This window comes from Indicator indicator, chromosome 1, assembly GCF_027791375.1.
Source record: "Indicator indicator isolate 239-I01 chromosome 1, UM_Iind_1.1, whole genome shotgun sequence".
Classification (NCBI taxonomy): Eukaryota; Metazoa; Chordata; class Aves; order Piciformes; family Indicatoridae; genus Indicator; species Indicator indicator.
Genome location: NC_072010.1, coordinates 24,310,031 through 24,333,586, shown reverse-complemented (window position 1 = coordinate 24,333,586; position 23,556 = coordinate 24,310,031). Strand labels below are relative to the sequence as shown.

General features: G+C 38.7%; 1 protein-coding gene across 2 annotated transcripts in view; it reads right to left on the bottom strand.

The window, feature by feature from the left end:
- Positions 1-23,556, bottom strand: part of FRY (FRY microtubule binding protein) — a 169,718-nt gene that overhangs the window by 114,308 nt on the left and 31,854 nt on the right. For both annotated transcript variants that reach the window (XM_054388340.1, XM_054388332.1), the window contains exons 3-4: positions 8,793-8,846; positions 1,302-1,441 (exon numbers count right to left, since the gene is read on the bottom strand). In XM_054388340.1, the coding sequence (XP_054244315.1) occupies positions 1,302-1,441; positions 8,793-8,846 (194 nt within the window). The remainder of the gene's footprint in view (positions 1-1,301; positions 1,442-8,792; positions 8,847-23,556) is intronic.

Here is a 23,556-nt window from a genome sequence, read left to right as displayed (position 1 = left end):
ACTGAAAAGATAACACAAAATACACAATATTTTTTGTAAAATTAAATGTTTAAGGGACAGTTCTGCAGTCCTTTTCAAGCAATGACAACTGAGTTTAATGAGATTTTAGTTTTAATAAATTCAACAAAATTATTATAAACATTAAGAGCTTTAGTGATTTCAATTGTACCCCTGCTTATTATAAAACATCCATTGAAGAGTTCTGCTTGATTGTCAATTAAATAAATTATTTATTTTGCTTTTCTTGGTTTCACATTAACTGGAGAAAGGAATGGTTGTATCTTTCCGCAACACTATCAATCAACAGAATTTGAGTGGAGTTTGTGAAGATATCTATTTACGAGCAGGTGATCCTGTATCTAAAGTCAAGAGGTGGAGGTACTTCAAGGCAAGGATTTATCTCACACAAAAACAGACATCTAATTGATGAATCAAGCCTTCACATTGCCTACTTCTACTGGCACAAAAAGTCAGAAGATTCCAATTCAGGTTCATGTCTACCTTGACATCTAAAACTAGATTCTATCCCTTTGTTCCAGCAACTACTGCCTAATTGCCTGTGCATTTCCAAACACCAGGTCTACCAGTGTTGATTCTGCTGCTGCTTCATTAATGTATGTAAATGTAGTACCAAAGTATTCAAAAAACGTGCAAGCTTGAAAAATACACCTGTACCAATCCGACAGACCTCAACATAAATGATGAACAATCTGTTGCCTTATTGCTTAGAATCTGCTGATATTATAAGAGATCAACATATGTTCTAGGCCCTTTATTTTTGTTTGTCTGTTTTAAGAGCTAAATCAATTTTGCCCTTTTATCATAGAATCATAGAATCAGTCAGGGTTGGAAGGGACCACAAGGATCATCTAGTTGCGACCCCCCTACCATGGGCAGGGACATCTCACACTACATCAGGCTGGCTAGAGCCTCATCCAGCCTGGCCTTAAACACCTCCAGGGATGGGGCCTCAACCACCTCCCTGGACAACCCATTCCAGGCTCTCACCACTCTCATGGGGAAGAACTTCTTCCTCACATCCAGTCTGAATCTCCCCACTTCCAGTATCCAAAACAGCAGTAAGAAACAATGTTTGAACTATCAGGAGCACAATTTTAAAGACACAATCTCTCCATTCATCCAGAGCTGAGAAAAAAATTCCAGAAACAAGCAGAAAAGACAACAACAACTCCCAAACAACTGGATCATCATTGAAACATCACAAAAGCTGATTGGTGAAATGTAATACATTTTACCTTAGAATCTGAAAGTAATGTATGTAGGCATATTCAAAATCATACCTTTTGGATTTAGTGCTTGTTCTTGGTCTATACTCATGAGATTCATCTTCTATGCCATTTTGTCTTTTATACCAATCAAACAAAGTGCGCAGTATAGAGGGTAGACAATATTCTGAAAGTGAGCTCATTGAATTTATTACCTATGGGGAAAAATGCAACAAATCAAGAGGTATTCAAGTTTCCCCTTCTCCTTAAAGACAAAACATGAATTCAATGGTTAGACAAGTTCATTCTTGTTTGAGATCCACAGTGACTTAATATTCTGCATTTCCTGTTGAAACATAAGCAAAAACACAATAGTGGGCTGCATGTTGATAGTGTCTTTCAACAGGTGATAGTAAAATGCATTAAAATTCTGTATCACATCTTATTACGTACCAGAAAACTGTCTAGTTCTTCAAGGGGGGTATTTTTGTTTATTACACAATGTTGATTTGAGTTTTAGCACATTATAAGGAAAGAAAAAGTGACTAATCAGAGGTACTGCCTTCATGGGTTGTATTAACTGCTGGATATCCCTCCTGAAACTCAGAATTTATTGAGCAACCCCACAAGCTCTGCAGTAATCTTAACCAACTGAATATGCAGATGGATCAATCTTACTATTAGGTTCAAGCACCTGGTAACTTGGACTTTTTTATATGTAGGAAAACATTTACAGTTTCCTTTGTCTTTATGTGCATAAATAAGCAAAAAAAGCCTAACCCCAGTTCTTTAAAGTTCCCAATTAAACAGCTCTAGTGGCATACTGGAAAAGAAGATTACTTCTCACTCAGTCTACATTGCGTTGCCAATTACAGAAATGTTACTGAACATGTTACTACTGAACTATGACTGAAACTTCCTATTACAGGAAGCCATAAAGTTGCAAAACATTAGGAGATCAAAAGCTACGGTGAAAAAAATCATGATTATTATACAAGATGATTATATATGTATTGCAACTGAATGCTTACAGCTACAGCATTTGTGTAAAACTGTTTAAAACAGCAATAAATAGGATTTGCAACCAAGATCATGCAGGGCTTGATCCCACACAGTGATGAGTAGTAGGAGAATCACAGAATCACAGAATGTTAGGGGTTGGAAGGAACCTCCACATATCGAGTCCAAACCCCCACCAAAGCAGGATCACCTAGGGCAGGCCACACTGGAACACCTCCAGGCAGGTTTTGAAAGTGTCCAGAGAAGGAGACAGCACAACCTCTCTGGGCAGTCTCTTCTAGTGTTCTGACACCCCCACTGTAAAGAAGTGTCTCCTCATGTTGAGGTAGAACCTCGTGTGTTCTAGTTTGTACTTGTTGAAACTTGTCCTATCACTGGGCACCACCAGAATGAGACCAGCACCTTCATCTTGACACCCACCCCTCAGATATTTACAAGTGCTGATAAGATCCCCTTGAAGTATGTACTTCATGTTAAGTGCACTAAGTCATTAACTCTACCAGGTTTATTCACCTGCTCAAGTTTAAACCAGTATGTTTCAGTGCTTGTGAAGCAACAGTAGAGTTTAATGTCTCATATAAGTCCAAGCTGTGTCAACTCTGTGTCTAAGATGAGCAAAACTGAGAGATTGAGTACCTCTCATACAATTTCCAAATGTTACTAATGCCTTAAATGAGAACTTTTGTGGATGACAGTTAATTTAGATCAATAACTCTGATTTATTTTGCAGGTTTTTCTAGCCTCAGAATTTAATTAATTTTCAGTAATGTGGTGGCCTAAAGTTAATGAGACACTTTGAGGACAAAATATTATTGTTTAGCTATTATGGCTTAAAGTTGAATATGGACCATTAGAAAGCTGTACTGACTGATCCTGTAAAAATTAAACTGTCTTTAAAAGTAATATTTTAGTAAAGTTTTCAATCCAGTGTTTCCAATATATTTATTACCTGAAATATGAAACAAAGTGCTGTGGAAGATGGCATGAAGGCACTGCCTGCAACAATGACAGGAGACCTAGGCTCGATTATGCCAAAGCCTTCAAGCATAAGACTTCAGATAAATACTTAGAAGACATGAATCACCTACTGTCAGTGCAAACTCTTTACTGCCAGCTCAGGTCACTTAGGTATTTCAGTTGTTTCTCTACTGTTTTTCTGAAGCTGGCATAACAATGTTAATTATGAGATGCAGTGAAAAAGGGTTTGCTGGGGAAAACTAGAACAGAATCACAGAATGGTTTGGGTTGGAAGGGACCTTTAAAAGTCATCTGTTTCACTCCCCCTGCAGTAAGCCCTAATGGCTCAGAGCCCTGTTCAATCTGATCTTGAATATTTCCAGGAACAGGGCATCTATGTCCTCTCTGGCCAACCAGTGTTGCCAGTGTTTCACCACTCGCATCATAAAAAATTTCTTCCTTATACTTAGTCTGAATCTACCCTCTTTTAGTTTGAAGACATTCCCTTTGTTCTATCACAACAGGCTCTGCTGAAAAGTCTGTCCCCAAACAGACTAAAAAGTTCTTTCAATCAAGTCTTCCTGCATGTTTGATCACATATTTATCAGTGCTGTTCTCCAAATCCCAGCTATACAACAAACAGTCAAAGTGATTCCTGTTAAGTCTCCTCAAGCCATAGTTTCTCTGCTAAATTTACAGTGTGTGTCTTTAGTAGGCATAAAAGGTCAATATAGGTTTTTTTTAATCTTTCTGTCATTTCACTTTTAAGACAGGAAGGAAGGGTGGACTGGGCAAAGACCTGGCTCTCAGGGAACAGGAAGGGAGGGAAGTCTAGCCAGCCTGTTGGTTACTCAAACCTTTCATTTACTGGAAGTAAGTCCAGGAGTGAGATGAATTCTAGCTCTGTGCTGCTCCTGAAAGGGAGTGCACAGATGGACAAATATGTCCTTGTTGGACGAATGATCATGTTCTTCCATCATAGATGAACTACCTACTGTATAGCTCAAGGATAAGAAAGCTGCACAAGTAGGGAGCTGTTTAAAACTTGCATTCACAGAGCATTAAATATACTTTATGTAAATGCTTAATATTTATTTTGGACTAATATCCAAGAACTAATTTAATGAAATTCAGCCCAGATGTTTTGCTACAATCTATATACGTTCATAAAAGTCTTGCTATATTGTCAAAATACAAATACAAGAAATGTTTCCACTAATAGAAGAGAGATTATTACTTTTCTATTTCATATATGAATTTCTATGTGCTTTAACAGCAAATGTATTTGAAAGTGTATTCAGCTTCCAACAGTATCATTAATGTCTTGTCTCTGCAGTTTTTTCATAAACTGTATGTCAGTCTCTAAGTAAAATGTGCCTTTTATTGTTATTTAATCATGCACAGTGGTTTGCTTTATTTTTTGGCAAATCTATTATTTTCTCAGTGTCTGCATATTCTGTCTTTAAATTGTTCTTGTGTAGATACCAATTAATGGACATTAGGAGTGAGATTTTACACTTTCTATCAATGCTACTGAAAACATTTGATAAACATTGCCTAAGCTATATTTAGGATACCCAGAGCTATGCAATAATGTTTTCCTTTCATATCCGATCTATATTTTCCAATTTAGTGTACTTCTCAGAAAGTCGTTTAATTAAAAGGAGTACAAACTGATGAGCATTTTATGCTGAAATGTCTGCAACAGTCATCTCCTATCAACAGTTTCATATGAAAACCAAGCCTTGCTTGTGAAGTTGTCACTTCCACGGCCAAAACATGACATTCATTTTGTATTTTCATATGGAAAAATGTCTGCAGGTTGGTCCAAGATTACATAGCGCCCCTTCTCTGCCTCTAGTGTTGTCAGTTCATGGAACATTCATATACCACAGTAAGAACAGGAGATTCTTAAGTTAGGGCTAAGAAAACACTAATAAAAATGTTTCCTTGGGTGAGGATAGCCTCTTGGATAATTGCAGGTTTTTTCAGTCTAGCTTTTGATCTTTTCATGTACTGCATCTTTATGGTTTCCTGTAATAGGAAGTTTAAGTAATAATTCAGTAGTACCATGTTTAATAACATCTTGGTAATTTGGGACACAGAGCATGCTAATGCTGGAGCAGTAATGCTCTGTGCCAACAGGCACCTACAGTTGCTTAATCAAAAACTTTTAAAATGGTATAAAGATATTTAAAACCATATGAAAAAAATCTACTAATGTCTTGTATAGATTCTCTTTATATACATGCATACCTAAAAAGGAAAATAGATTCAGTGTAAGGAATCCAGTTAGGCTGATTGTGAGACATTCTGCAAGTCAGGATAAGTAAGATTACTTCATACATTGCTCAAGATACTATTATGACTTTGAGGAGGGTGGTGCAATTGGCAGCCTGACAGAACCCACAGGACAATACTGTCTGCCTAATAGGAGGCATTGACTCTACATCCATATGGAGAGAAACAGCTTGGCCTGTGCAGTCAGATCCCTAGATGCTGGATCCATCACCACCATCAACTTGTATTCCCAAAACAGTGTCTGAGACAGAGTAAGAAAAATTTTGGATTCTCAGAGAGCTAGAGATAAAGCTATTCAGGGGAAGTAAGCAATGCTTTCTTAATTGTTTTAAATGGTTTGGAGGTTTCAGTGTTGAAATTTATGCTGATTACTCTAAGTAGCTAAAGTTTCATTTGGCTCATTGTAAGTTGCTGCAAAGGAGGATTTTTGGCTGTTCTTTTCCACCTTTGAAGCTGACTTGCAAAAGCCAAATTTTAAATAAGATTGTGCCTTACTTTTACTGCTTTTGAAATTACAGATAGAAGATGCAACTCAGATATTTTAAAGTGACTAATGACCTGGTCACTTCAGCCTCACCTACCAGTATCATTCAAATTAAGAAAATTGTCAAATAAAGAAAATTATGCTCCTTTGACAGTGTGTCATTTTCACTTTCATTGCCTTAACATTGAAAGTCAAAATAATTAGACACCCCTTGAAAATGTTTGTTCACAGGAATTTTCCCTCTTATCCTCTTTCACTTCTGTAGCAAAAATATCAGGAATGTCATGTGTGGCTTTTCCTAGTTTTGCTAAAGGACTCAATGTGTTCCAAGAAGAAATATGAAAGAAATATCCTGTAGTGAGGGGCCCAGAACTGAACACACTACACCAGGTGTGGCCTCACCAGTGCTGAGTACAGGGGGATGATCACCTCCCTGCTCCTGCTGGCCACAGTGTTTCTAATACAAGCCAGGATGCCATTGGCTTTCTTGGCCACATGGGCACACTGCTACTACTCCAGTCAACTATCAACCAATACCCCAGGTCTCCCTCCAAGTTGCAGCTTTCCAACCACACATCCTCAAGTCTGTATCTTACCATGGCGTTGTTATGACCCAAGTGCAGGACTTGGCACGTGGCCTTGTTGAGCTTCATACAATTCATACAATTGAACTAACATAAAAGATAAACCTTAAATGGTTTGACTTTAAAGTATGTGCCCTATTACTTGGATCTTGGTGTTACGTAGAATCCTGATCTTAAGTGTTTTCCAGGCCTGAACAGTTTGTTTGGAAAATTTCAAGCAGCTGAAATCAAAGTTTTTTGACAGGATATCTAAGACAATCTCAGCTCTGTATTTTTCTATCAACTCTATGCACAGATAGGACTCTAGATATGCAGTTGCAAACATATACAAAAGTTACACATAAGAAGAACTTTTTTTTCCTGTATCTGATTTTTTTCCCCCCGCATTCATAGGAAATTGCTCCAGTAGGAAATAAATGGTTATTTGTCTCTAGGAAGCATTCACTGTTCTCATTAATTGATCTTGACGTAATTGTTCAATTTTCTGTGTACTCATCAATAACTAGGAGAACCATGTCTTCTAATTCTTCCTTGTAAAGAACCACTATTCTCTTAACCACGAATATTTAATCAAATCATGGCCACCCAGTATGTGTTTGTTTAACAAACTGCAGGAACAGTATCACAAGGTTTGCGTATGGGTGGCTAAATTTGTTTTTCTTTCCCATTTACGTGTGACACTATTCCCACAGGAAAGAAAAAGAAAGTATAAAATTATGTCATAATACCACAAAAAAAATCTTTAGGCAGCAAGGGAATAATTGCAAAGCAGCCTCCTTTAGCCTACAGTGTCTGGCTGCCCTGTGGGGTCTCTCTGTGGTCAGCAAGATGGATAGAGAGATATCCAGTACAACGCAGAAGTCCCGCTGTTCACCTCCTGCTCTGAGCAGCCCTCTGTGCAGGCTACCGCTCCTCAAAGGGCAGCTACAGAACAACCTATACAACGTCACTTTGTCAAGCTAAAATTAGGAAGTGTGCCTTTGCAAATACCAGTGGGATCTCACAAGACATCTTCGCTTCTGGTGCAACCTTTACACAATAAATGCATTAAATTCATCTGAGGTTCTGAAGTCCTACTCATACTTACCTCCTCTCCTAAAATTAAGCTAATCAATATGCTACCTGCAGCTTTAGCCACAGCTGCTTTCATGAAGAGTCACTGCTGTTGCTGATGCTTCTGCTACGTATTTCTGTTCTGTAATTCCTGGGCTGCAAGCAGCACAGTGGTGTGGACAGCCATGGAGTTAGCAGCAATGGTGACAGGAATGGCAGCTGAGGCAGGAACAAAGGAGCAGCAAATACCTTTGTTGCTTATGATACACCTTGAGTTTATCCCTCCTCTTTGTTGTGAGTAAGTTTCGTGAGTTTTGGCATGTTTTATACAACTTACAAGTCTTATACACCTAACTTTCCTTATTTCAAAAGGTTACTTAGAAATTTTTTCTTGGTATTTTTTTTTTTAAACCTGCCATCAAAAATTAATTCTCTTCTACTACAAAGTATGTATATTGTTGTTGGCTTTATTTTTATACTTACTCCGTTTCTCTTACATAATTAATTTATTACTCTAATGCCAGGTATTAATTTAATTACAATGTTACCATTTAATTAAATCTAATTAATGATACAAACTCTGTTTTAGGATTTAATTATTTTTCTCTACTAATCATTTTCCTCTAATTATTATTTACCTTGTCATACATATACATTTATCCTGGCAACTTAATTTGTACTTAATTTCAAATATAACAGGTTGGCTCAATCTGTGTCAAGTGCAGCATACATGTAAGTCATGATGGATCACAGCTATGGAGAAAAAAATACACTATTGAGACTGACAATGATTCTAAAGATCCTCATATTAACCATAAGAGAAACCCCAAAAAGAAAGTCTGGGGAACATTCACCCATTAAAAAAAAACCCTGATATTTCTTAATGATAAGAAGTTTGCTTAGAAACCTCTACCAGATGAAACAGTCAGGAAACAATACATATGCCTAATACACTGTAAAAAGCAAGATGTTCTATGGCAAAAAAAATTTGAGCTTGAAAATAATGAGAAAATTCTCCTGATTCAAAACCAAGAATGCTCATGTAAAGCACTGAAGTACATTGAGAGATATTGTTTTTGCAGTATACAATGACAGTGTAAGGACTACCTTCCAAGCACATGTCTTGTAGCCTAAGGAACAGAAATAATGTAAATTCAAGTGTCTTACTTGATCAAACTGGGGGTCTTCTCCTCGTTGCAGAGATTTGGTCAGTGGCTTCTCCTATAAGAAAATATATTAAACACATATTAAGATCAATACTATGCTACTATTATTTTTTGGATAGAGTTTTACTCACATAATTTGCCTCCTGAGCAGTTTCATGCTGGATACATTGTTTGTTTCATATGCAAAGATGACCTCTGCATACATATGATGTGGTACCGACAAGTGTCTTTAGTGCCTTTCCAAGAAAGAAAAGGATTGACTACTTACTACACCTGAGTTACTTGGTACTCACACAGGTGATAAATTCTTTCAAAATCTTAAAAAAGCACTTGTCACTTCCTGTAATACATAGCCAAGGAGCTCTATTTAGCTATAGAATGTACCTTCTTGTTGTAATGCTACCAGGCAAAACAAATATGTCCATAGATACAGTATAATATGAGCCTACTGAAAGAAAGGTGATACTAGAAGAATCAAATACTATAGAGTTCATTTCAAAGGAAGATAATAGTGGAAAAATGACTGCATTACTCAAAAAGAAAACAAAAACCCAAACAAACAAAAAACCAAACAACAAAAAAAACCCCAAACAGAACCCCAAAAACCAAACGGGGGGGGGCGTTTATGGAAGGACGTTCTCAGAGTAGAGAAGGGAAAACCCCAGAGAACTGCCCAGAGCAGAAAGAGACCTTACTTGCGAACATCCATTCACCTTCATGGCTATTTCGACAAGCAGATTCAATTAATTGGAGGCATGCAGAAATGCATAGTCAACTATTCTAGATATATGCAACGGTGTACAATCCATGAATCTCCTAAACCACAGTGAAAATAAACAATATATGAAGGCCAATGACAGTCTGAGAAACATGTCACCATCAGCATCACAATTCTGCACTGAATAGTACTACTGTTGCTGGTGCCTGAAATGTGCCAGCGACTTATTCTTCTGTAAATCATGCATCTTTCCCACAGCTGCAAGACTGGGGCTCTCCCACCAGCTCAGCATGAGATTTTCTGTTCAGCTTTCAGCAAACTCTTACACTCATCAGCATCTGTTAATGTATCAGGCAAAATACCATCACTGCCAGGGATGTGAGATGCAAAACAAAGAAATCTTTAAAGCTGCTGAGATAATGGAAGAGAGAGACTTAGGGCAGTTCAAAGATTTTTATTATTTAATGCTTCTCTCTGAAGAAAATGTTCCCCAGTATAATCTGCTGACTGATTTTGAAATTAATTATGCTGATCCACTCATAATGCCAGCTGGCAAGGTGGCTGGCTGTGTGATGACCACAGTATCCCCTGACTACCTACTAAATAGAAGAAATCAACAAAATGTTTTCTCATGAATCACTAATTTACATGGAACAGTCATCAATATCTTTATTGTTATCTCTAATGTCTGAAGTGACTCCTCCAGGTTACATTAAGGGCACAACAACTATTAATTAGAACTTTATGACAGATTATTTGTAATGAACAGACATAGTAAAACCTTGTAGCCCAGAAACAGACACCAGAGACTACCCCACCCGCAGTCCTCCTCTTCAATCAGCAACTCCCGACTACCCCACCTAGTTGTGTCTCTTGGGAGGACAATACTTCTTTTGTCTGCTGTTGCACACTGAAGAGGACAACAGATAATCCTTCAAAAGCAGTGTTCAATTTATTTACAAGTAAAAAGGGTTCTTAAGTTTTTATGGGTCCTGGACAAATTACTGTACTGAGAAGTAGTGCTGTGTATAAAACAACTCAACGCACAAAAATTTTTAAATTAAATGTCTGATTCTGTTAGGGAAGACTTGGCCTTACTACACAGGTTTCTTAAGGTCTCTTTCAGTAAAAAGGGCCTTGGCAGGCAGAAGCTTTGTGTTCCTGTGCCCAACTCTGCAACATATGGCTTTCAGTGTAGTATCTAAAATCCTGCAGAACTGCATTCAGTGTTTCAGGCAGAAATGAGGTGTGGGATTCTTTGTCATGCTTGCCTGTAAGGTGGACACAATTAAACAAGACAAAACATGTGCTAGGAAGCCAGGTCTGGAACTGCTGTCCTGGAAATGTCCTAACCACCTGTTACCTATCTCTGGAAGCACACATTCCGCACAAATACTTCAGTTTCTGGTTATGACATTCCTCAGGGGCTGCACTTCTGAGTTTGTGAAGATTCCTCCGTTTTTACAAGGCAACACAACTCATCTTTTGCCTTCTCACAGGCGACTAGACCAGGGCTTCCCCAACCATGGTATATTCACATAAATATTCACATAACATTCACAGGCTGTGCAACAGACTTGGTCACAACAGAAGGCAGCCCTGAGATGGAGACTGGCCAAGGACACCTATCAAAAGCCAGGAAGGGTTCTGCTGCCATAACTTCTCAATGTCTCCAACCTAATGGCTTTAAGTGAAGCCTTTTTCTTCCCTCCATCCCATCCAGCATCTACTGCTATTCCTGCTGCATCTCCTCTCCTCATGCTCTTGTCAGGCAGCAGCTGCTACAGCTGCCTCTGCCTCTTCTTCATCTCTGTTTGGATTGCTGTTGCTGTTGTATTTTTTTTGACTTTTCCCACTGCTACTGACTATCCCTGCAGTGACCTCAGCAATGGCTCAATCCAGCTGGACATAAGCCGACCCTGTGAAGCCTATCTCTGCACATATTTCACCCTGTTCTGGGAGCAGGGTGCCCATGTCAGAGAAACTCACTGCATCCTGGCAGTGAATGGCAATAACCATAGAAAAATATATTTGAGGCCTGCAGATTTGAGAAAACTCAAAGTAGAAGTTATAGCTATTTATTTTATTACTAATGATAATTTCTGAATAGATAATGAACTGAATAAAGATGAAGGGCCAGATACAAGTATGGTTTTGGTGTCTAAAAGCTCCTAAAATATAAAGTGGTGATTGCTTGCATGGTGAGTGTAACAAGTGACCATGTCACGAAGACACTGCTGAGTAAATTCAGAGATGGCTTAACTACATACAGGTGCTTCAAGAGTTCTTTGATAACAGCACTTTTTCTTTCTGCAATAGTTTTTTCTCACCTACTACAAGCACCTGCATATTCTACAACACTTTAGTATTCTTTAAAACATTACCATTTCCATTAATTTCATGTAATATTTTCAGTATCATTGCTACACCAAAGGTTCAGATCTGGCAAAGTGAAGGTTAAAATGTGTTATAATGTGAAATTGCCACTGAGTAACAGAAATTCATAGCAGTCTATTTACCCTGGAGATACACTTATTTAAAAGGTTTTTTGAAAAATCTTAGAAATGTTTTCCAGCCTCAAGGCAGTATTTTAATTTATTTTCTTGCCTCCCCAATAGAGAAATGCCAAAGAGGCGCTTTTATATTATGAGGTGACTTTGAGTCTCTGTAGCCATAATATACTCTACAGAAGTGTCTTTCAAATCTCACATGAATAGATAGGCTGAATTCAGAGCCAAAGCCTACAACCACAAAATATGAATGAAGTTTTGATTAATCTGAAAGAGCCCATAACTTTCTGAGCTCTTAAAAAAACATCAGAAAATTTCAGAAGAATGGACTCTTAACAATAACATTTCCATTTTTAATCATTAAATTAAACATCCTTATTTCTTGTTTGAAGTGCTGCCTTCAATTGTATACTCTGTTCATGCTGGAAACTCCCACAGTATGGATACATATTAGAGATAAGCAGTAAAGACCAGCAAAACAATTTTGCATTTCATGTTTGAAGCTATTATTTTTTCAATAAAACTATCTAAACTTTTTGCATCATCAATGCTTACAAAATGCTCACCTAAAAATTAATTTCCTTCCTCTGCCTCACCACTGTTGTGAAAATCTTAACAGAATAATAAAATAAAATATGTTAACTATTCAATGACAAATGTATATTTTACATTTCCATGCATCAACTAAATATAGTATTTATAACTTATCTAAAAAATAACATAGCAAACTCTCCATCCAAGCAGGCAGACTGAAACGTCTCCAAAGACTGTCAGCTACTTTTAATGGCTAATATATTAATGCTTTTACAGGGCTGCTGCACAAATATAATTGGGTAAATTTACACAGGAACAGCTTTTCTTGACCACCTGTCACAGAACTGAGTATTCAGGGAAACATGAAAACAAAAGAATCTCGTTAGTACCTATTAAGCTTCTCTGTGTCACCATGTTATAGTATCTGTTGCTTCTTAAAGTTATTTCTAACCTCAGCAACCATTAGGCACATCATTCCTACTCAACTACGACAGGGTACTGTACTACTGACTGAGATAAACCAACTCCTTTTTGTAAGAGTATGGAGGATGAAAGGATATTTTGATACAAAGTTGCAAATTTTGCATTGCATACTAAAAAACAGCCACCCATACTCCACTGAGTAGTCTGCTGAGGTGGAAGAATTATCAAAAAGAAACAGCAGAAGAATGGACCTTTCACGTAAAACAGAGTAAACATAGACCATATTCAACAACTACAGCTACAATATATATAAAATGCACGCAAGAGCCATCATAAGAGAAAAAAATCCCCAAGTGTAGCTCTTTCCTGCTTATGATAAATTATCATGTAAGTACTGCCTCACACCCCCCCCCCCCCCCCAAGTTGCACATCTTTGCCTTACATTCTTTTCAGCAGGAAAGGAAAGCAGCATTTTCTAGGAAAAGGTCTGCTCCAAAAATAGTTGTATCAAACATGCTAACTTGTTAATTTTGCCATTTGTTATTTTGTACATACAAAGATCAGAAAACATATCGCTAATGATCTTGCACTCATGTGGTGTGTAAATCATTCCTTCTACTGTCTAGGAGAAAATTCCATGATGCCAATTTGCTGCTAAATGCTGGGCATATGAAACTGTAATCCAGAGAACAGCACCGACCCTTCAGGTGCACCTGACCTACCATACAGTTGCCTCTAAAAAGGAGAGTTTGTCTGTCTGGTCCCTCCCTCCACTTTGGCAGTGTGCTCCAGCCTCCACCTAACAAGAATAGACCTCTGCTGCTCCTACTTTGAGTGGGTTCACGTGGATAAACTTGCAGGTCTTTACTTCTGTTTTGCCCACTCAAAAATAGATAGAACAGCCTATGGTTCTAAAATTCTTGGGAAATAATTTTCATCTCTTATTTCCCTTTTTGCTACTGGGGAATTGCTATCATCACCCTAGGAAGCCCAGTTAATTTGTGACTAAGCAATTAAGAAAACCAAGCATTTTGACTCAAATGCACAATCTGTTTACTCTGACAGTCCCCCAAATGTCTCCGACTTGGAACTTCTATGAAATGGGCAATTAGTGTCCTGCTTTCACAACCTTTCTTTGCAAGTCAGCAGGTCCCCATGCATAAAAACATATATTGCCAGTTCAGTGGATGACAACAGAAGATTTGATTTCTCTTGCTGCTCTGCTCAGCATCAATTAGCTGCTAGATACCTCTTTTAAGAGACTGTGTCACTGACCACATCAAAAGGATAGTAAAATAAACAGAAAAAAGGGATTTCCTTTATTAACCTTTGAAATTCTAAGCATACACGAAAAGGAAATTCTGAAGGCAAACATAATAAAAAAGATACAATAAGGTAGCTTCGAAAAAACCACCACTACTCTGCATGACACAAAATTATAGTCTTCAAAAATCTTAAAGAAAATTCTGATTAATATCAGCATGTAACTTCTGACAATTAAGTAAAAAAGCAATGCTAATTGTATATGGTGTTTCATAGGGAGAAAAAAGCATATTTCAAGTGGCTGTGAAACATATGTAAAAATTGTCTACCTCTCCCATAATCTTTTATTTTAGCAAACACAGGTCAAAAACCTACCTGTCATTAGAGTTACTGCACAAAATAATGTAAGGTGCATTTTTAGAAGGTAGGCTCAGTATATCTCAGTCTATTCTTTCTTCATGCTATTGATTTTTCTTTGTAGCAGTTATTTTGTTCATGGGGAAAAGGTTGTATCCAGTGCCACTGTACTGCTGAATACATGAACTGATGGGTAAGAAAACCATCAGTTCAGCTTCAAACAGAAGTTTTCACTCAGTGGCTCCGATTCTCACCTGTTTGGCATCCATGTCATGTACTGTTCTGACTTGGTGATAAATTATGTCATCACATTAGGTATTACAGGATAATTTTTGTCTGATTATCACATTCTCTGCAAAAGGTATCATTTACCTGTGCTGTCTACCAACAAAATTAAAATGTAGGCATTCAGAACTTTTGGTTATGAAAACATTTAATCTTAAGTAACTGGTGTATCAGAAAACCTGGCCAAACGAGACGAAGAAATAGCAAACTGATTTTCAATTAATACTCTACTGAAGTGAAGTAAATTCCAAGCATCCTGAAGAGAGAAGCGAACCTACTGAATTAGAGATTGCTTTCCAAGCTCTTAGGTGCACAATGCACAAACTGGCACTGCAGCATTCCCACAATAACACGATACATAAGAAAAAAAAATCACAAAGACTAAATATGAAAGTTTTGTTTCTTTCCTTACCCCGACCAAATAACTCAAGAACTCTGACATTCTTACTTGATCAGTAAAAAAATTCCCAGACATGCCCTCAACTCAATGTTTATAATAAATGTTTACAAACTTTTAAAAAAGATTAAGTGCTGTCCTGGTTTTTGCTGCAGGCCCCTAGCAGTTCTGAGTCAGCCAGGAGAGCTGACTTGAGTTGGCCCTTCCGTACCATGAAAATCACACTTATTACAATGAAGACGTTTGCTCAGGAAAGGGGAGTTTTTTGCTTGGGCTTCTCTCTACCCTGGCTCTTCTTTCTTCTCCTGCTCTTGGAGACTGCCTTCTTGGATATTGTGACTGTTGCACCTTTGCTGGGCTGGGTATAACTTACATTGTTTGTATTGGCATTAATTTGGCTATTTCATGAAATCTGTTTCTTTTCAACCTGTGGGTCTTCTCTCCTTTTACCAGTTCCCCTTCTCTGCTGGAGGGGTCATTGGGTGATAGAGTAGCTGCTATAGCCCAGATATGGGCTAAACATAGGCAGTGCTGTTAACAGATATATAGGTAACTGCAAAGAAACTCAAACAAAAAAAATCTATTGCTCTCAGCATGTGTACTTTCTCCAGTATTTTTCCATTGCAAAGTAAAGTGCTTTCTTGCAGGTAGGAAGTAAAAAAAAATCCTTTTAGTAAGGTATTTTAAACCCCAATAAGTTGATCACTATCAGTGGACCAGTTCTGTAAAATCTGAAGCATACGTAGGATGACTTTACTGAAATTTTTGTCAAACTCTAGCACAATTGAGAAAGGAAATTGAGTTTTGTGATAATAGAAATGCCTTTTTAAAATTGTAACTTAATGAACACATCAAAATCCTCTGTCTGAATACAGCCATATTATAAGGTTTGGGCTAGTAACATAATACTTCCTTTGGGTTTCCTCAATTTTAATGACCACCAGTATCACAGTGTACACAGAAAAGAATTGAGTTCTACCATTCTTAAGTTTGATAAATTTGAAAAGAACATTTAGAAATGAAGTGTGGGCCCTTAATGTTGACATCATAATTCCATCATAGTCCTGTAAGTTTAGACTGACTGATTTTGGCTTTAAAACTTTCAATGCAAGAAAATAAAATTCTTTTAATTGGTTCCTCATTTGCTGGAGTGGGGAATATATCACATTTTAGTGGCATCTGTACTTATGACAAAAATTCACAAAAGACCATGATGTACATAAAGTTAATAAAATCAATTAACTAAGACTGTGCTCATTGAATTAATTGTATTAATGAAATGAGAATGGCCTGTTGTGGGAAGCAGCAATAAAAAATGGCAACTATGTTGCAAAGTCAGACTGCAGCAAGACACAAAAAAAAAGACTTTTTAAAATTTTGCTTATATGATGCATTTTCTTCAGGGTGAGCAAGATATATAGGAATCACTTCTCCAAAAAGTATTGGAGTAAATACTAATTTCTTCTTCTGTTTGCGCAGAGCTTCATTGCAATGCATTTTCATAAAGACATTTCTCTATAACAAGAACATGCTCAAAGTACAGACACCCAGAGCAAGCTACACTCTATAAAAAGATTTCCACCTTGTTCACAACATGAAGCCAGGAAGAAGGCTTTCTGGAATCATACTCTATAATGATATTTTGTATAAGGCTTCAGTCAAGAGTGGTGTCATGAGATGCCCCATTAGAGTCCAAGATCTTTTATCCATGAGCCTGTAGGTCTGGAATAAACATGATGCTCTGAAAAAGCATTTGATACAGTGATTTTATGTAACTTATTTAGAGCATTCTGAGAACAACAGACTATGGAGATACGGACTTCCACATACACATTAAGACCTTTGTGTGAAACTGCTATTCAAAGACCTGCTTCAGTTGTGTGCCAGAGTGGTTCAGGTAGGCACTTTTCATCAGCCAACATATACATTTATTATTATTTTTTAATAATACCATTTCTATGAAGAGATCTTTTGGGGACTTCTGTGAAGAGCAGTTCTTTGTGACTTCTGTGAAACACTGAAAGATCCAGCGGTAAATTAAATTGAGTTAGGAGAAAGAAACACTACAGTCAAAGGTGTATAACTTGAACAGTACTGTTCCTTCCTTTCCATCTCTGACATTACTTCTGAGACATGATGAAGAGGATGAGAAGATGCTCTTCCCTGACCTTGATGTACCCTGGTCATTGGGTTATGTTTTTATTTCCTAAAAAGAGAAGTTAACTGACACTTCAATCCTATATGCAAAGACTTTTATACCAATGATTAATGATGAGCAAAATTATTTCTTTTGTGCAAGATGGACACAGTAGACAAATGTAAGAAGCTGGATTTGTTTTTGTTTTTGTTTTGGTTTTTTTTTTTGTTGTTGCAGATAATGGGGAATATGCAGATTCCCTCCTGAGCTCATCATGTTCTCTGAGCTATGAGAGTGCTGTCCTCATTTTCAGGCAAACTCCTGCTCACGGTGAGAGCAATGACATGAGGATTAGGGAGCTTCCATGTTCCAAGCAGTGGATGAGATTCCTTCTCTTAGTGCATTTACATGGAATTGGTAAAGTGCTATAAAAACAGAGATACCAAGGTACAGAAGAGTGAACTGCAGCATGCCTGTCTGGATGCAGACAGCTGGAAAATATTATGACCAGGCAGGGCAGATAGCCCACCAGCTACAATAACTAAGGCATGGCTACATGAGAGAGACACTTGCCATTGTTTCTAATACAGGGCTGTCCATGATCCCACTCTTTTCCCAGAGAGGTGGGCCCAAGTCAACCTCATGAAATTCAACAAGACCAAATGCAAGGTCTTGCATCTGGGTTGGGGCAATCCCAAGCACTGATACAGGCTGGGCAGGGACTGGCTTGAGAGCAGCCCTGAAGAAAAGGGTGGATGAGAAGCTCAACATGAGCCACCAGTGTGCACTTGCAACCCAGAAAGCCAATCACATCCTGGGCTGCATCAAGAGAAGCATAGCCAGCAGGTTGAGGGAGGCAATTATCCCCCTCTACTCTGCCCTGGTGTGACCCCACCTGGAGTACAGCTTCCAGTTCTGGAGTCCCTGTTACGGGAAAGATCTGGACGTGCTGGAATGTGTCCAGAGAAGAGCCACCAGAATGAGCAGAGGGCTGGAGCACCTCTCCTATGAGGACAGACTGAAAGAGTTGGGGCTGTTCAGTCTGGAGGAAAAGGCTCCAAGGAGACCTTCTTGTGGCCTTCCAGTATCTGAAGGGGGCCTACAAGAAAGCTGGGGAGGGACTTTTTAGGGTGTCAGGTAATGATAGGACTAGAGGGAATGGAAAAAAAATAGAAATGGGAAGATTCATATTGGATGTGTCTCACCACCATGAGGGTGGTGAGACACTGGAACAGGTTGCCCGGGGAGGTGGTGGAAGCTCCATTCCTGGAGGTCTTAAGGCCAGGATGGATGTGGCTTTGACCAACCTGATCTAGTGTGAGGTGTCTCTGCCCATGGCAGGGGGCTTGGAACTAGATGATCCTTGAGGTCCCTTCCAACCCTAACGATTCTATGATCTTAACCTCCATGGGAAGCACTAAGCAGGATATGCTTCAGTTACAGCAAGGTAAACTGCTGAGGGGAGGGTGAGGGGGCAGCCCCAGCCATCAGCCACCTCTGTGAGGTGCGTAAAAGCTGGGCAGGACTCTGGGTGGGCTTGAATCTGGCTCTTCGGTGGTGCTGGGGCAGGGGCTGACCACTGTGGGGGCTGTAATGGGGCCTTAGCCTGTAGGCAGGGGTTGGTGAGGCCCAGGGGAGCCTATTAAAGCTTATTAGTGCCCTCTGGGCCCTGACCTCTTGTTACCTGTTCAAAGTAATGTGAACTAATTTAATCAAAGCTATAGGAAGTCCTTATCAGTTGATTTGAATAAATTTAGAGTTGCAATTGCAGGGCTGCTCCAGGCACAGCTGACAGCTCTGTAAACAGGAACCACATTTCTCTTATGCCTAAAGCAGCTGGGAGGGTAAAAAGCAACAGCTACTGACCTCAGTATCACAGTACCACATATCACAGTACATTAGGAAGTTGGAAGGGACCTCAAGAGATCATCAGGTCCAACCCCCCTGCCAAAGCAGGATCACTTAGGGTAGTCTGCACAGGAATGCATCCAAGTGGGTTTTGAAAGTCTCCAGAGAAGAAGACTCCACAAGCTCTTTTGGCAGCCTGTTCCAGTGCTCCATCACCCTCATTGTAAAGAAGTTTCTCCTCATGTTGACATGAAATCTTCTGTGATCAAGTTTGAACCCGTTGTTTCTTGTCTTATTACTGTGCAACATCGAAAAGAGCCTGGCCCCCTCCACTTGACACCCACCCCTCAGGTATTTATAGACATTGATGAGATCCCCTCTCAGTAATGGTCTGCTGTCACACAGCCACTTCTGCTTTACCAGCATCATCAGGCAGGCAACTGTTTCCATACAATAGACCAAGAGATGAGGAAAGGTGTATTATTAAAGTGTACTCAAGAAATTCCAATGACTGGCAGCAATTTTCTTTAAATTTCCTACATTTTGGGCTTTCTTGGCTGTTTATCACAAAGGCTGTAATTGTACCATAACAGACACATCACCAGGTGACTTGATCTGAAAACTCTTTCTCCTGGTTACTGGCACTGATCTGACAGAATTTCAGAAGGATGCCAAGGTGCTGTTGCAGAGCTAATATCAGCCTCAATGGTTCTTTTGCTGCAAGTACAAAGGCCATAAAAGCCATAGCTTCCCATATACCCAGCTAAGGAAACAAGACCTTATTTGATGTTTTTCCAAATTAATAATGTACCTACATGAAGCATTTAAGTTTTTCCTTCTATTTGTCATGCTACCAGATATGCAGGGTCAAATATGGCAGAATTCAAACCGTCTGATCTGTAAAATGTACCATGTCAGACTAAGGCCCAGATAAGAGCACATAAATTTAAATTTAAGAACATACAGCAGTCCTGATGACTGCTTGTGTAGAGAGTCATGAAGCTGTGCAAGTGTACGAAGTGTACAAAGGATGAAGCTGTTGAGAATGTTTTGGTAGCAAGAATGTTACCAAAGCACATACTTGATTTTCTTTCCCTAACAGTGACAGACCAGTGATAAGACTGGCCTGAGATGACTGCCATTTTCTGGATAGTGATAATAATCAATATCCTTAAATGACACAAAAACGTGATTACCGGCCCGTGGTGGGGTCTCTGCTATATTTGAAAGCATTTCCAACACATGATATAATGTGACAGCCTTGGTGACCTTGGGTTGAATCTGCCTTCCAATGTTAAATCTTCTTAGTGATTTGAACCATCATCTGCGCCACTGACTACCCTTCAACTATATCCCTGCAGTAGTGAGGCCCAGGGACAGAAAGCATTCTGCAGAGTTTTCCCATTAGAATGAGATCTGAAACCTCAAATACCATTCAGCCCACATGCCCAGCTATGGAAACCCTGGGATTACTGAGAGTGCTCCTGCTGACACTACCTGGCTCTGAAATGCATGACTGCTTTTATGGACTTGTATCTAGCTGCACATGCCTGTGCCAATGGCCAGGCAAAAATGTGCCCTTTTCCTTCCTGGTTACTAGAATGGCATGTGCTTTTTCCCTCAGTCTTATATGGATGCTGGAATCCAAACCATGCTGCATCCTGTCTCCATCCTCCCGCACTTTTAAAAACCTGCATTTGACTCTTAACTCTCTTTTCCAACTGTATCTTTCATACTTTTCCCCTCAATTCTTGTGTTTCAATCCTATGATCTGTCCCCCTGAACTACACAGAAGATATCTCATCTGTGGCCACTGCTTCAATCACACAAACATTTCCAGGTGAGATAACTGTCCTGAGGTTCAAGATTAGCCCCCCCCACAATGACTATGACTCTGCTGTTCAGTGCCTGGCTTCTTCTGCAGGTCTCAGCTTGAGATACACACTGACATAACTAGAGGGGGATATTACTTCTGAGGTGATGAGTGGAAGGGGAAGTGGAGGTTATATTTGATGCTCTCCACATTCAGTATAGAAGCTTGATTCTTCCTCTGTTTTTCTGTCTTCACATGAGTAGAGACTGCTTATTTCATGGATGATAGCTTCCAGGGTTAGCAGACTCTGCTGAGGGAAAGAACAAGCTGATCTGGCCTAGCCTGGGCTTCGTTATCACTGGCAGAGGTAGGATTTTTAGACTGGACTGTACTTGAAGAGCAAGTGAAGTTCCAATAACAGTTGGTTAGTGAAGGAGGGAAGAGTGACGATGGAGGCTGTTGTTATGCTTAACTGTTTTCCTGAAATACAGAAGTTAGCTGCTGTAAAGTTCAAGTAAAAAGAAACAGAAACAGAGGGATGATCCACATAGAAATCAAACTTAGTCCTTAGGTCGGCCTTCTCCTGAGCAGAATGACTGTCCTAAGACTGATAGACATAGACCCAACCATTTAATAAGCCACTTAATGGGTCTGCTATAACAGACCTGTAGGACTCCACACAAGAAAAGGTATAATAGTGTATTAAGGTTACTAGTTAAAGTAAGATGGTATGGAGATGCTTACACTTGCTTATGAACAGGTGAGAGGACAGTCCTTAGCACAGTATAATAAAGAATTTCATAAAGAAGCATCTGAAAGGACTAATTAGATCTAAAATCAGGTCTAAAAGGACTAATATTTATTTATATCATTTAAATACTAACTAAAAAATAGAGTAGAAATAAAGAGCTACAATACATCAGATAGAGAGTTACGATATGATGAACTCTGAGCCCTTTAGGTTCGGAATAAACTGCCCACATGCTTTACAGAATTTTGACGACCATTAACACCTCTGGAATAAAAGAATTACGTTAATGATGAGTGACATAATCCTTGAGTGACACAGAGGTGGATAGGGACAGATAACAATGGGAATCTGGCATATTTTTATCATTATACAGGAAGCTCCCAGCTTCTTTGTTTGGGAAGAAAGAACAGCACTTTCAATATACACTTGCATAATGTTTTCCAAATAGAGGTGTCTTCCTTTTAATTTATCTGTGCATACACATACTGAGTGGATAGCTGGAACAGAGCAAGGCAGTTTGCCTATCCTCTTTTCCATGAAACTGCCTTTCTTTATAGTAACTCCTGTCTGTACATTGTGAATAAACAGGGATCAGAAGTCCCTGTGTATGCCAAACCATTAATGAGGACTTCATACGTAAAAAATGTGTAATGCTAACGTGTCTTATTATAGATGATAACAAGGGAGTCATTCCTCATGTGATGCAGCTGGAATTTTAGCTCGTGTAAACCAGAAGATTCTACATTATACTTGCTTGATATTGTTATAGCCTACATAAATCTTGCTAGTCATCATAACCCAGTCTTCAGAAACCTTCTAATTCCTTTTCTTCCAAGTGTGTCCTTGGTATATTTCTCCTCTTGCCTAGAGAAAGGGAAGCCTAGATTAAAGCTAATTGGACAGCAGTGCTGCTATACATGTTGGTTGGTCAGTGTTTGCAAAAACAAACTTGCATTATTTTTGCTCTTTCAGAAGCTTCCTAACCACCTGCTTGGCTGTTATCAGCTGTTATCACCAGCCCTGTTTTAATATATTTTAATGTCTCTGAGCTTCTAATGAAATGGAAGTAATAAATACAGTATTGTCAACCCCTTTCACTAGTATCAATCACTGCTTTAAGTGTTTTTTTTTTAATGCAAGCTAAAATCTACCTAAGGAGAAAATGTTAGGGAAAAGAAATTAATACACAATGCAGTCCTAATCCTATAGTGAGCAAATTCTGGTTTTCAGTATTCAGAGAGATCCTGAATTTAGACAAGCTCAGTAAAAAAACCCAAAATTGCTTGCAGGAGAAAAGCATAATAAAAGTTTACCAACAGCTAAATTATCCATTAACCACTGTCAATGCCTGTAGATCACTATGTTTTATCAATGGCTACAGCTGTGTGTAAGTACTGCTGAAAGCTGCATTTAAAGATTAGCCTGATCAGTATGCACAGGATGAATTATTATCCTAAGAGACTATCAACAGTCCTAAAAAGGAAACAACTTTCTGAGTTTTTTCCCTTAAAGTATTAAGTTATGTAAACACATTTTATCATTTGAATTATCAAAAATATTTCTCCGGCTTCCTCATTCTAGCTTCATCTTAAGGTCACCACTGCTTCAAAAAAATCAGCAACAAAATATCCAGTTGTGTTTGTAAGTGAAGCAATACAGAGAGAAGATTTACAATATAAATTGCTAAAAATTAAATATGAATGCAGTCAGGAGCCCTCCAGGACAAAAT